The sequence below is a fragment of the Danio rerio genome, chromosome 25 (assembly GCF_049306965.1).
Source record: "Danio rerio strain Tuebingen ecotype United States chromosome 25, GRCz12tu, whole genome shotgun sequence".
Classification (NCBI taxonomy): domain Eukaryota; kingdom Metazoa; phylum Chordata; class Actinopteri; order Cypriniformes; family Danionidae; genus Danio; species Danio rerio.
Genome location: NC_133200.1, coordinates 16,201,710 through 16,213,490, shown reverse-complemented (window position 1 = coordinate 16,213,490; position 11,781 = coordinate 16,201,710). Strand labels below are relative to the sequence as shown.

The following is an 11,781-nucleotide window of genomic DNA, read 5'->3' as shown; positions in this document are numbered from 1 at the left end:
GTTGTTATTTTGAAACGGACTGGAGCAGTGTTATTGGGATAAAGAACTACATTTCCCATTAAATCAAGACTTCCGCCCTCTGGCGCATGTGCTTCGAAGAGGAAGAAATGTTAAAAATGGTTAATAATAATGAAAATATAAATGGGTTTATATTTCTTTATGCGATCCTAAAATGTAAGAAAAGACATCAATTAAGTTTATTGGATAAAGACCGAGTCATTATTGCTGGGGAAACGATTTAATTTAAACGATTCTTCTCATTATAGTTGTGATTTTATTCATTTATTATCACATGAATTTACTTATTTCAATCATTAGATTATTTGAACCTATTTTAAGGAGTTAGTTTTAATCAAATGTTTTTTTCTTTTTATTATTATGTTTTATTATTATTATAGTAGTTTAAACAAATACTTGTATACTTGTGTTATTTACTTACAATTATTCCAGATTTTGCTATCTATCTTTTTAAATGTATTTTCTCTAACTGAATAGGTTATTGTCGAAGTTATGTATTATGCCCTTTATTTTATTTTATTTTATTGTATTTTATTAATTTATTTTACAGTATGCTTCGACTCTTCTGCAGTATATATTTTTTTCTAGGAAATGTACACTAGGTGGCAGCAAAGGCAACATTTCTTACCGCCCGAATGGATGACAGACACAAGTAAGTTAGGGCAAGCGGGTTTACCGAATGACATGATTTAAAACCCATTGGACAAATAACAGATCAATATTTGTATTAATTCCTCTCCAGTAACGATTTTTGAGGGGAAAGTACGCAGAAATTCCACAATTTATTTCACTTTGGTGAGATATAGCGTAAACTTAATGTTAGCCATCCTTGACTAAACTTTGTTAGCCACAGTCCAGTCAGTAAAGATCAAGCATTTGCTCGACGTTTTAAGTATATACAAATTTTAAACAAACTTATTTAACAATTAATGTTTGACGTTTTCTTTAAACAATACTTTTTTCGCTTTCTACTTCTCTACTTCTTCTGAGCAGACATATGCAACTAAACATAAATGTGAAGTGAATGTTTAGCTTGTTCTTAGCAAAATATATATGAAACGTCGACAAACAAATCTTTTATTATATATATCGTATAATATGCTGATTGAACAAAGTTACGTATTCTTTATACTTTTATAAATTATTCTCTTTTTAGTTAAATTAATACATAAATGTAAGGTGAATGTGATAGTTTAGCGTTTTCTTTGCAAAATAAAACATTTGTAATGTGCACATTCTACACAAAAAGCTATTTAACATTTTCAAAGGTTTTTTGCTTCATCAAATCATTAAAGTGATTAACGTTAAGCAATTAGGGTGTAAAAACTCTTTAATTTATAATATTATATGCTTAAAATGTCTAATGTACTATAATAACTCTTATAAGCTTTTGCACAAACACTAGTTGCCACAGCAGAATTGAAATAAAAAATTAAAAAGATCAAATATTACTATTGATAAATTGACTAAAGATTTTCTTAAAGCTGTTTCTACTAAAATATCTATTTAGTTCACATTTAATTGACATCTTTTGTCTTCCGTGACAGATTAATTACTCAGGACAGAATTTACGGCTGTGAGGTTAATGTCATGTTTAAAACTCTTCAAAGTTTGATTAGGTTAAAACACCTTGGTTTGATCTGATCAAAAGAAACTCTAGTCTAAATGCTTTGTTAGATCATTTATTTTGATCAAGTAAAGCTACCATTGGAAACTTGGTTCACACTAAATAACCGGGCAGAGAAGCTGAAAAGTTTGGTTTTAGTCTACTTTCTAATGAACTTTGGTTGTGGTTCAACTGAAATACGAAGCAGCAGAGACCAAAAAAAATCTTGATGATCAAAAGACATAAATGAATTGCAAGTTGTCACCATAAAAAAGAGAAAATGCTTAGTCTTATAAATGGCAGTGTGAACAACAGTAAGCAAACCAGGACTAACTCTATCTATATTCTCCTTTGGTCAAATCAAATCAACCCTCAGACACTAAATTCAGATTTTTCTCCTGGAACCAAAATAGACTTTGTTCATCTGGGGTCAAAGGTTTAATCCGACCACTATACTAACTTCCCATTCACTGCCATTCCCATTTACAGATCAGCAGCTATGCGAGTCAGTTTACAGACAGCAATATGGACATCACACGGCAGACAGGGAATTATCCCATTTTATGGATGGTGTCCTTTTAATTTTGCCTTTCATGGCTTATAAAGTTGTTTAATATCTGCTGAGGTGAATCAGCGGAGGAAGCGAATAAAGACATTGGCCCTCCAGGTCATTTGTGATAGTAGCAAATTCTAACGGGATCATTTAATTCCTACACATGATTGATATATCAGCGGCGACTAAATGGACGAAAGCCTTTCTTCTATTAAAACAGCAGGCAGAATGAAGACCTCCCTCTTTCCAAGTCCGTCGTGATGATGGGGATACAGCAGACCAAGCACAGGTCAAATTAAATATCTTATATAATTCCTTCTGAACGACAGTGCCATCTGTCCATCCGGTGTTATGGCCCTGACCCCTATTAGCCTACAGTTCTTACCATGACGCCATTTTCACCTTGATAGGTTCAAGATGGGATTTAAAATGCTCTTCTGGATGCAACGGATTGAACTTTGACCATAGCAGGGGTTGAGATATTCTTATGAAGCAAAATTTATGTGGCAGCTATTGGTTTTTATATGCAATTTTGTAAAACAAGTAGTTCCTGCACTAAATTCCCACTCAACAATTTTTAGTGGAGATTTACACTCACCGGCCACTTTATTAGGTACACTCTATTAGTACCGGCTTGGACCCCCTTTTGCCTTCAGAACTGCCTCAATCCTTTGTGGCATAGATACAACATGGTACTGGAAATATTCATGAGAGATATTGGTCCATATTGACATGATAGCATCACACAGTTGCTGCAGATTTGTCTGCAGCACATCTAGGATGTAAACTTCTTAATCCACCACATCCGAAAGGTGCTCTATTGGATTGACATCTGGTGACTGTGGAGGCCATTTGAGTACAGTGAACTCATTGTCATGTTCAAGAAAACAGTCTGAGATGATTCGCTCTTTATGACATGGCGTGTTATCCTGCTGGAAGTAGCCATCAGAAGTTGGTTACACTGTGGTCATAAAGGGATGGACATGGTCAGCAACAATACTCAGGTAATTGACACAATGCTGAATTGGTACTAATAGGCCCGAAGTGTGGCAAGAAAATGTTCTCCACACCATTACACCACCAATAACAGCCTGAACCGTTAATACAAGGCAGGATGGATCCATGCTTTCATGTTGTTGATGCCAAATTCTGACCCTCCAAGTGTCACAGCAGAAATCGAAACTCATCAGACCAGGCAACATTTTTCCATCTTCTGTTGTCCAATTTTGGTGAGACTGTGTGAATTGTAGTTTCAGTTTCCTGTTCTTAGCTGACAGGAGTGGCACTCGGTGTGGTCTTCTGCTGCTGTAGCCCATCCGCCTCAAGGTTGAATGTGTTGTGTGTTAAGAGATGCTCTTCTGCACACCTCGGTTGTAACAAGTGGTTGATTCAATTCAGACAGGGATGAGAGTAGTGTAGAATGCTAGTGTAGTTCAACCATTTCAGATGTTTTTATTTATTTTATTTTAAATTGTTTTACATAATGTACCAACAATACAATAAAAAAAGGGGAAAAAACAAGTGAGGGACGTTTAAAACAATCTACGCAAAATCGTAAATTAACAACAGAGTAAATTCAGTCATTACTCTGAAATTAATACACCATTCAGTTTTGAGGAAATCCGCAAAGGATTGCCATGCAGTTTAAAATTGCAGATGAGATTTGGGCTCCAGGGAACGTATCCTCTCCAGTTGTAAGAAATGAAATAATTCACCCAACCAAACTTTGAAACATGGGGAGTCTCAGGATTTCCAGTTTAATAGAATTACTTTTTTTGCAAGAATCATGCCCATCAATAGAGGTCGTTGCTGGAAACTTAGAATAGTGTTCAATGTCTCATAATATCAAGAATTGCAAAACAATGATCTGGCTTAATGTCCTTTTGAAAAATCAAATATGGCAGTCCAAAAAACAAACAGTTTAGGACAAAACCAAAACATTTTTGACAAGGAACTTTGTTTATTTTGCATCTGTCGCAAAATGGGGTCCACCATTTCGGTTTAAACAAAAAGCTCTGCCATGTTTTTCAGCAGATTTGAATCTATCAAAATGTAGAGCTGCTGTAAGAATGGCAGTACAATGCCGCCCAACGTCATACTTTGGGCTGAATGGGTCTTCACCATGTGATAAAAATTCACAACAGCTTTCGTAGTCTACACTACATTGGTAAAATTTTCTAATTTATTCTCTTCGATGAATGGTTTCAAAAAGCTTTGTTCTCCTTAAAAATGTTTTGAACAGAGATCAATTTAACACCATTATTGTCTGTGTGAAAACTTTTCATGCTTTGACGTATAAACATATCCTCTTCAGATATTAAAATAAATGAATAAAAAAATGTACAGACAATATAATTATATGATTTCTAACTAGTAAAACATACTAAAAACGTAAAATAAAATTAATAAAAAGACAAAAACACAAAAATCTGAAAATTTTAATGAAACTGGAAAATAAAAAATAGAAACTAATAAAAAATATGAATAAAAATGTTATAGTTTTTAAATGACACAATGCAATGCTTGTTGACTGTGGTTTATATATATATATATATATATATATATATATATATATATATATATATACACATATATATATTTATTTATTTATTTATTTTTTTTTTACTTGAAATGACACAGGCTTCATTGTGTAAAAAAAAATCAGCTTTTATTTATATTCGAATATTATATTTTATTGTAATTATATTGCTGCTTTTATGTTGGTTCTGTTTAGTTGGTTACATTAGATATTTTTTTCCTCCAAGTGCAATGGAGTCGAGCGTGGACTCCGCAGCAGAGCTTTTCTCCTTGGTGAGTGGAAATATTTCAAAACGTAACTATGTTTTTAAACTATACACAACTAAACCTCTAAGATTTACACACAGTCCTGCGGTTCTTGTCTCTAGATTGAAGATAAAGGTGCTCTCTGTCAACCAAAGACCCCAAACAGTGCAGTGGAGAATGATGGCCGAACCATTTCAGTGCAAGTACTGGAATTTAAAACCAGTCTGCTAGAAGCTGTTGAGGAGTTGCATATTCACAGGGTATGTGTCTTAGTTTTGCTTGTTTTGGCGTTATATAAAACATGCAAACTGGTGAATGTAGTTGCTTTTTTTATTAAATTTGATGTTGTTGCTTTTCCAGTAGTACCCTGCCAGGCCCTATAATTAAAAATGATTCATTTAACTGATTACTTGACTGAGAGAGAGTTAGAGAGAGATAAAGACAAAAATAACAAAACCTCAGTGTCACCCCCTGCCCACCCCTTCTGAACCTGTTTTTGTTTTGTTAGTTTTAGTGGTTACTTAGTATCTGTCTGTTTACTTAAAAAAATAACAGTACTTATATTGTTTTATAGTTTATTCATTTTTTTTTCACACTTAAATAATACGTTCAACATTAGGTTACAGTAAGGAATGTATTTTTTAGGTGTGAGATCAGGTAGAAATAACTCCAGTAAGTGTTTGTCATTTTTCATATTTATTTATTTATTTATTTATTTATTTATTTATTTATTTATTCATTCATTCATTCATTTGACATTCAAAAATTTCCTTAGGTTTTCTAAACATTAACATTTTAACAGTTTGATTTTTTTGCATTTAGCAGACCTTTTAAGATTATGCACAATATGTTTCCATGACAAACCTCATCTAAATTCAATAGTTTACAGTAAGGAAAGTATTTTAAGCGTCAGGTCAGGTAGAAATAACTCCTTAATGATTGTTTGTTTATTCATTTTGATAAAAGTTCATACTTATTTATTTTAACATTCGCTGAGCTAGATTTTCTCCAGACTTTTCGTAGTTTTAGTAGTTATTAGTCTTTAATAGTCTTTAAAGCTAACAAAATGATTAACATTGTAATCTTTTTAAGATGCCTTAGACCTTGTCCTAACAACATGCAATGCGTCAAGATTCCAGCCACGAGCAATTTGTCTGCTCCAAACGCGATGCGACAGAAACATTTAAATACCAGCCATTAATTTAAATTCACTTCACTCCTGAAAATGGTAAAGGTTATAATCTAATTAATACATATTTAATGTTAAAAGTACATAGGCTGAATACTGATGTTGTTGGTTTGCACTGAGATACTGACTTTCTTTTTCAAACTGTTTGTTAGTTATTTAATTTTCAAGATCCGAGGTGAACTATCTGCTGCTGCTTTCAGTAGTATGGCAATAAATGTCACATAAAATGGTGTTCAAACTTACCTTAGTAGCATTTAACAAGGAATAAAGCATTTCATCTGTACGTGAAGAGATAATTGTCATTACGGTTTATGGTGTTCTTTGCAGTGACATGGAAAAAGAAATTGTGCACATAGCTGTCACAGATGGTTAGAACAAAAGCATACACACACACACACACACACACACACACACACACACACATATATATATATATATATATATATATATATATATATATATGGTGTGGACACGGTGTTCGAAGTATAATCTATTTTAATATTTTTTTAAATCTTTGTTAAAATCGAAAATATAATGTTAAAAACATTTTGCCAAAATCACTTTGATTTTAGCAACCATTTTGATTTCTTTTCACAGAGATGTTTTCAAACTCACATTGGTAGCATTCAGCAGTGAATACTGCACATAATCGATACCTGAGGATATAATTGTCAGCAGTTTATAGTGTTGTTTTGCCGCAACGTTGTGGTAGTAAAAATTTTGTGCATCGGTCACAGATGGTTAGAACAAAAACTTGTTTCAACTTAAAAAAATCTTTTATCTCATTGTGGCGTTGTGTGTAATTATGACACGGTGTTCGAATTTGAATCTAATTTAATCATTTAATCTTTGTTAAAATCGAAAATATAATGTTAAAAAATATTTTGCCTAAATTACCTTGATTTTACTAACCATTTCGTTTTCTTTTCACCGAGATGTTTTCAAACTCACATTGGTAGCATTCATTTACATTTACTTTTAGTCATTTAGCAGACGCTTTTATCCAAAGCTTACAAATGAGGACAAGGATGCAATTTACACACCTTTAAGAGCAACAATGAATAAGTGCTATAGGCAAGTTTCAGGTCTGTAAAGTCTAAGAAGGAAAGTATTATTAAATTTTTTTTACAGTTTTTTTTTTTACAGTTTTTTACAGAGTACAGTTAGTGGTATATCCAGAGAGGCAATTGCAGATTAGAAAGTGAAGTTCAACATATTATTCAACAGTGAATACAGCACATAATCAATACCTGAGGACATAATTGTCATAGAAGTTTATGATGTTGTTCTTCCACGACGTCATGGAAATAGAAACTGTTTCTAAAATAGAAATTTTGCGCATCACTGTCACAGATGGTTAAAATAAAACTAATTTTAACATGGAAAGAATAGCTTTTATCATGTTGTGGCGTCGCTGTGATTTAATTTAGTCATTTATTCTTTGTTAAAATTAATAATATGTTAAAAATATCTTGTGAAAATCACCTTGATTTTACTAACCATTTTGTTTTCTTTACACCGAGATGTTTTCAAAGTCACCTTGGTAGCATTCAACACTGAATAAAGCACATAATCAGTACCTGAGGACATAATTGTCATAGAAGTTTAAAATGTTGTTCTGCCGCGACGTCATGAAAATAGAAACTGTTTCTAAAATAGAAATTTTGCGCATCACGTTCACAGATGGTTAGAAAAAAACGTATTTTAACATGGAAAGAATAGCTTTTATTGCTTTGTGGCGTCACTGTGATGTAATTAAATCATTTATTCTTTGTTAAAATTGAAAATAGAATATTAAAAATATCTTGTCAAAATCACCTTGATTTTACTAACCATTTTGTTTTCCCTTTACTGAGATGATTTTAATCCAAAATCCTGAGCAATCCTCTTGCTACACTGTAAAAAAAAATGCTGGGTACCACATAAACGATTTGTGTTGGAACCACATGAAGCAATTAACCTATTAGTTTTTACAAATTTAAGTGGATTGAGCATAAAACAATGAAGTTTCCCCCCCAAAAAACTCAAGAATTGTGTTAGGGTCCCACTTTATGTTAAGTGTCCTTAACTACTATGTACTTACATCAAAAAAAAAATAAATACAATGTACTTACTGTGTTTATAATGTATTTGAGAACACGTGGTGCTTTTGAGTTGGGATAGAGGTTGGGTTATGGACAGGTTTACAAATGTAATTACACAAGTTAATTACAGATGTAATTACATACATTTATTTAATCAAGCATAAGTACACTGTAAATGCATGTATTTACACAACAAGTACATTGTAACAAACTATTACTTCCTATGTAAGTACATATTAGTTAAGGCCACTTAATATAAAGTGGGACCTTGTGTTGTTTCAACTTATTTTAAATAAGTAATTTGAACAAACAGCAAGCAAAATTTAAATGAATTAAAACTCAATGTCTGAATGGCATGGTGGCTCAATTTTGGCCCATTCATGTCCTTTTGTGGGAGGAATTTTCTAGACAATCAAAAAATAAATAAATAAATAAATAAATAAAAAAGAAAAAGCAAGTAGCACTTTCTGGAAATAAGCCAGCAAAAGTTACACTTACATTACAAACGGGGTCATTCTGCCAAACCTGATGAATTCACATATTCTCCTGCTTGACCAGTTCCCTCGAGCAAAAGCACTAAAAACCCCACGCCGGACATGTTTAAAGGTTGTACCAGCAAAAAATAAACAATTGTATCTCTTATGTTTTATTGCTTATTATGATGTTAGTGAGGAACAAAGGTATTAAATCAATGTGATCCTCAGGCATGCCATTAAACTAACACTTTGTAGTTCTCTGGTTTATAGGGCCGGTGTTAAGATGGAGGATTTGCTGCCAGACAAACGCGCTCAGCTGAATGCCGTCACTTCTTATGCGCTTTTAAGAGAGTGCAAAGTGTTTTCTATTAAAACGACTGCGTTGGTTTGGGATGCTGTCAGTCAGTCTGGCAGATACAGGAAATTTTAATGTCTTAATGCTGAAAGCACATCGTTAGGAATGACACTAGTCTAGAGCGAATTTTTCTTTTGTTTGAACACATTTTGTTCTATTTGTTTTGTTAGATTTAATATATCCAATTGTTTCTATTATTAGCCCTCTTTTTATTCAATTTATTGTTTTTTCTTTTAAACGTTACCATTTTATTGCAGGCAGTAAGCCAATTTCTACATGCATATATAAGTCACAGTTTTTATGATGAAATCTCTCTGGTGTTCAGACATCTGCATGTCGAGTGAATAATTTTATTTGTTTCTTTCTTATAAATATCTTGATCATTGGTGATAAATATGCATGTTTTGTGGATATTTTGAATGCAGGATGCTGAAAGAAGATATGAGGAGCAGATTTGTAAACTCGTACTGGAGAAGCAGGAGTTAGAATGGAAAACGGTTTGTTAAGATTGATTTTAAAGTACTATATTTTTCATTAAGTTAAAGATTCCTTTAAGAGTAATCTTCATTAGTTTATTTAGCCAGTTAATGGGGTATATGCACACTGACTTTTTATTTCAGTCAGCCAGTCCCATTGCTACCGGTTAGTTGTCATCCCATTTCTTTAAAAACAGCGATCTTCACTACCTGGCTAAGATATAATATAAAGTTTGTATCAGACCAAACAAGAAGCACAGCAATAAATTATTATTTTTTCGCTCCATGTCTTTAAAATATGGAAATTAATTTTACCCCAGTATTTTCAATGAAATTTCTGTGCTAGCCTGTTGCTAATGAGGGCGCCTGTGTTAAACGGTCTTTCGTCTCTTTTTACACTTTATCAACCAAATGGATGCTTAAGTCTATTTAACTGCTTGTGTTTGAATTACATTACATGCTGTACGTGCAACATCATTACTGTTAAAGGAACTTTATGAAACTAAAAATAGTCACATAAAGCATTTACAGGAAGTTCATCATTGGCTGAAAAACACTAGCTGTGCATATAGACCATTGATGTATTTATTTATTTATTTTCCATATTCTGAAAGCTAAATTTATTTTATTTTCATTATAGTTTTTATTATTATTATTATTATTATTATTTAAATTTTGTTTCTGTTTATATTTTTGATTTTAGTTTTTGTCTTTGTGTATATATACGGTATGTGAATGTCCTTGACGAATAGCTAAAATTATTTTATATTGGATTTCATCTAAAGTTTATTAATTTTAAGTAATTATTTTATGGTTTAGTTTTAGTTAACTGGTAACCCTTAGTAATCAAATTACTTATACATTTTTTATATTGCTATTAGTATATTACATTGTTAAAGTTTGTGTCGGCATTAACAGCTTTTTATATTTCTGCAGGAGTCTTTACAAAGTCAGATTTCCAGAATGTCAGTTGAAAATTCAGAGTCACTTGCTGCTGTAAAAAAGCAGGTACGCATTATACATAATTAAAGTCCCTTTAAGGCATGTCATTTCACTTGGCAACCGTCTGTGAAACACCTCTCGGGCAGTATGCTAGGGCATTCTATTTGAATTGGGAATCATCAAATTCTCCAAAACTGTTTGCCAAGCTTATGATTGAATTTCATATTAGGAATCACCAATAAAATTGTACAACAACTGTCTACAAGTTTTATTTCTGATCCAAGCCCCTCCCTGGAGTATCGTCAGTCTATAGCAGGGGTGCTCAATCCTGTTCCTGGAGAGCCACCTTCCTGCAGATTTCAGTTGCTACCCATATCAAACACACCTGAACCAATTAATTTGGACCTGAACACCACGTGATAATTATAGGCAGGTGTGTTTGATATGGGTAGCAACTGAAATCTGCAGAAAGGTAGATCTCCAGGAACAGGATTGAGCACCCCTGGTCTATACCAATCGATGATTGGCTGCTGTACTAAAAGGGCAGGTTTTATTCAGCATATAATGATGGATGATTGGCTCCTGTACTAGTGAGCGGGGTTTTATTCACCATATTGACGTTACACTTTTTCTCATTCAAAAAGATACGATTGATATGTCTTGTGTATTCTTTAGTCTTTGATATAATACACACACACACATATATGTATGTATATATATATATATATATATATATATATATATATATATATATATATATATATATATATATATATATATATATATATATATATATACAGTTGAAGTCAGAATTATTAGCCCCCCTGAATTATTAGCGCCCCTGTTTATTTTTTTCCCCAATTTCTGTTTAATGGAGGGAAGATTATTTTAGCACATTTCTAAGCATAATAGTTTTAAAAACTTATTTCTAAAAACTGATTTTTTTTATCTTTGACATGATGACAGTAAATAATATTTTGCTTGATATTTTTCAAGACACTTCTATACAGCTTAAAGTGACATTTAAAGGCTTAACTAGGTTAATCAGGTGAACTAGGCAGGTTAGGGTAATTAGGCAAGTTATTGTATAATGATGGTTTGTTCTGTAGATTATCGAGAAAAAAAATAGCTTAAAGGGGCTAATAATATTGTCCCAAAAATGATTTTTAAAAAATTAATAACTGCTTTTATTCTAGCTGAAATAAAACAAATAAGACTTTCTCCAGAAGAAAAAATATTATCAGACATACTGTGAAATTTTCCTTGCTCTGTTAAAAATCATTTGGGAAATATTTAGA

General features: G+C 32.3%; 1 protein-coding gene across 3 annotated transcripts in view; it reads left to right on the top strand.

Moving 5' to 3' along the window:
- The first annotated feature begins 580 nt into the window (after positions 1-580).
- Positions 581-11,781, top strand: part of ccdc73 (coiled-coil domain containing 73) — a 31,146-nt gene continuing 19,945 nt past the window's right edge. Inside the window, exons 1-5 of one of the 3 annotated variants that reach the window (NM_001423341.1) lie at positions 581-670; positions 4,943-4,988; positions 5,084-5,221; positions 9,491-9,562; positions 10,478-10,549. In NM_001423341.1, coding sequence (NP_001410270.1) covers positions 654-670; positions 4,943-4,988; positions 5,084-5,221; positions 9,491-9,562; positions 10,478-10,549 — 345 coding nt within the window. In that variant the 5' untranslated portion in view covers positions 581-653. Of the gene's footprint in view, positions 814-4,942; positions 4,989-5,083; positions 5,222-9,490; positions 9,563-10,477; positions 10,550-11,781 lie in introns of all 3 variants that reach the window. The other 2 variants (XM_073942141.1, XM_068217395.2) reach the window with 2 other exon arrangements.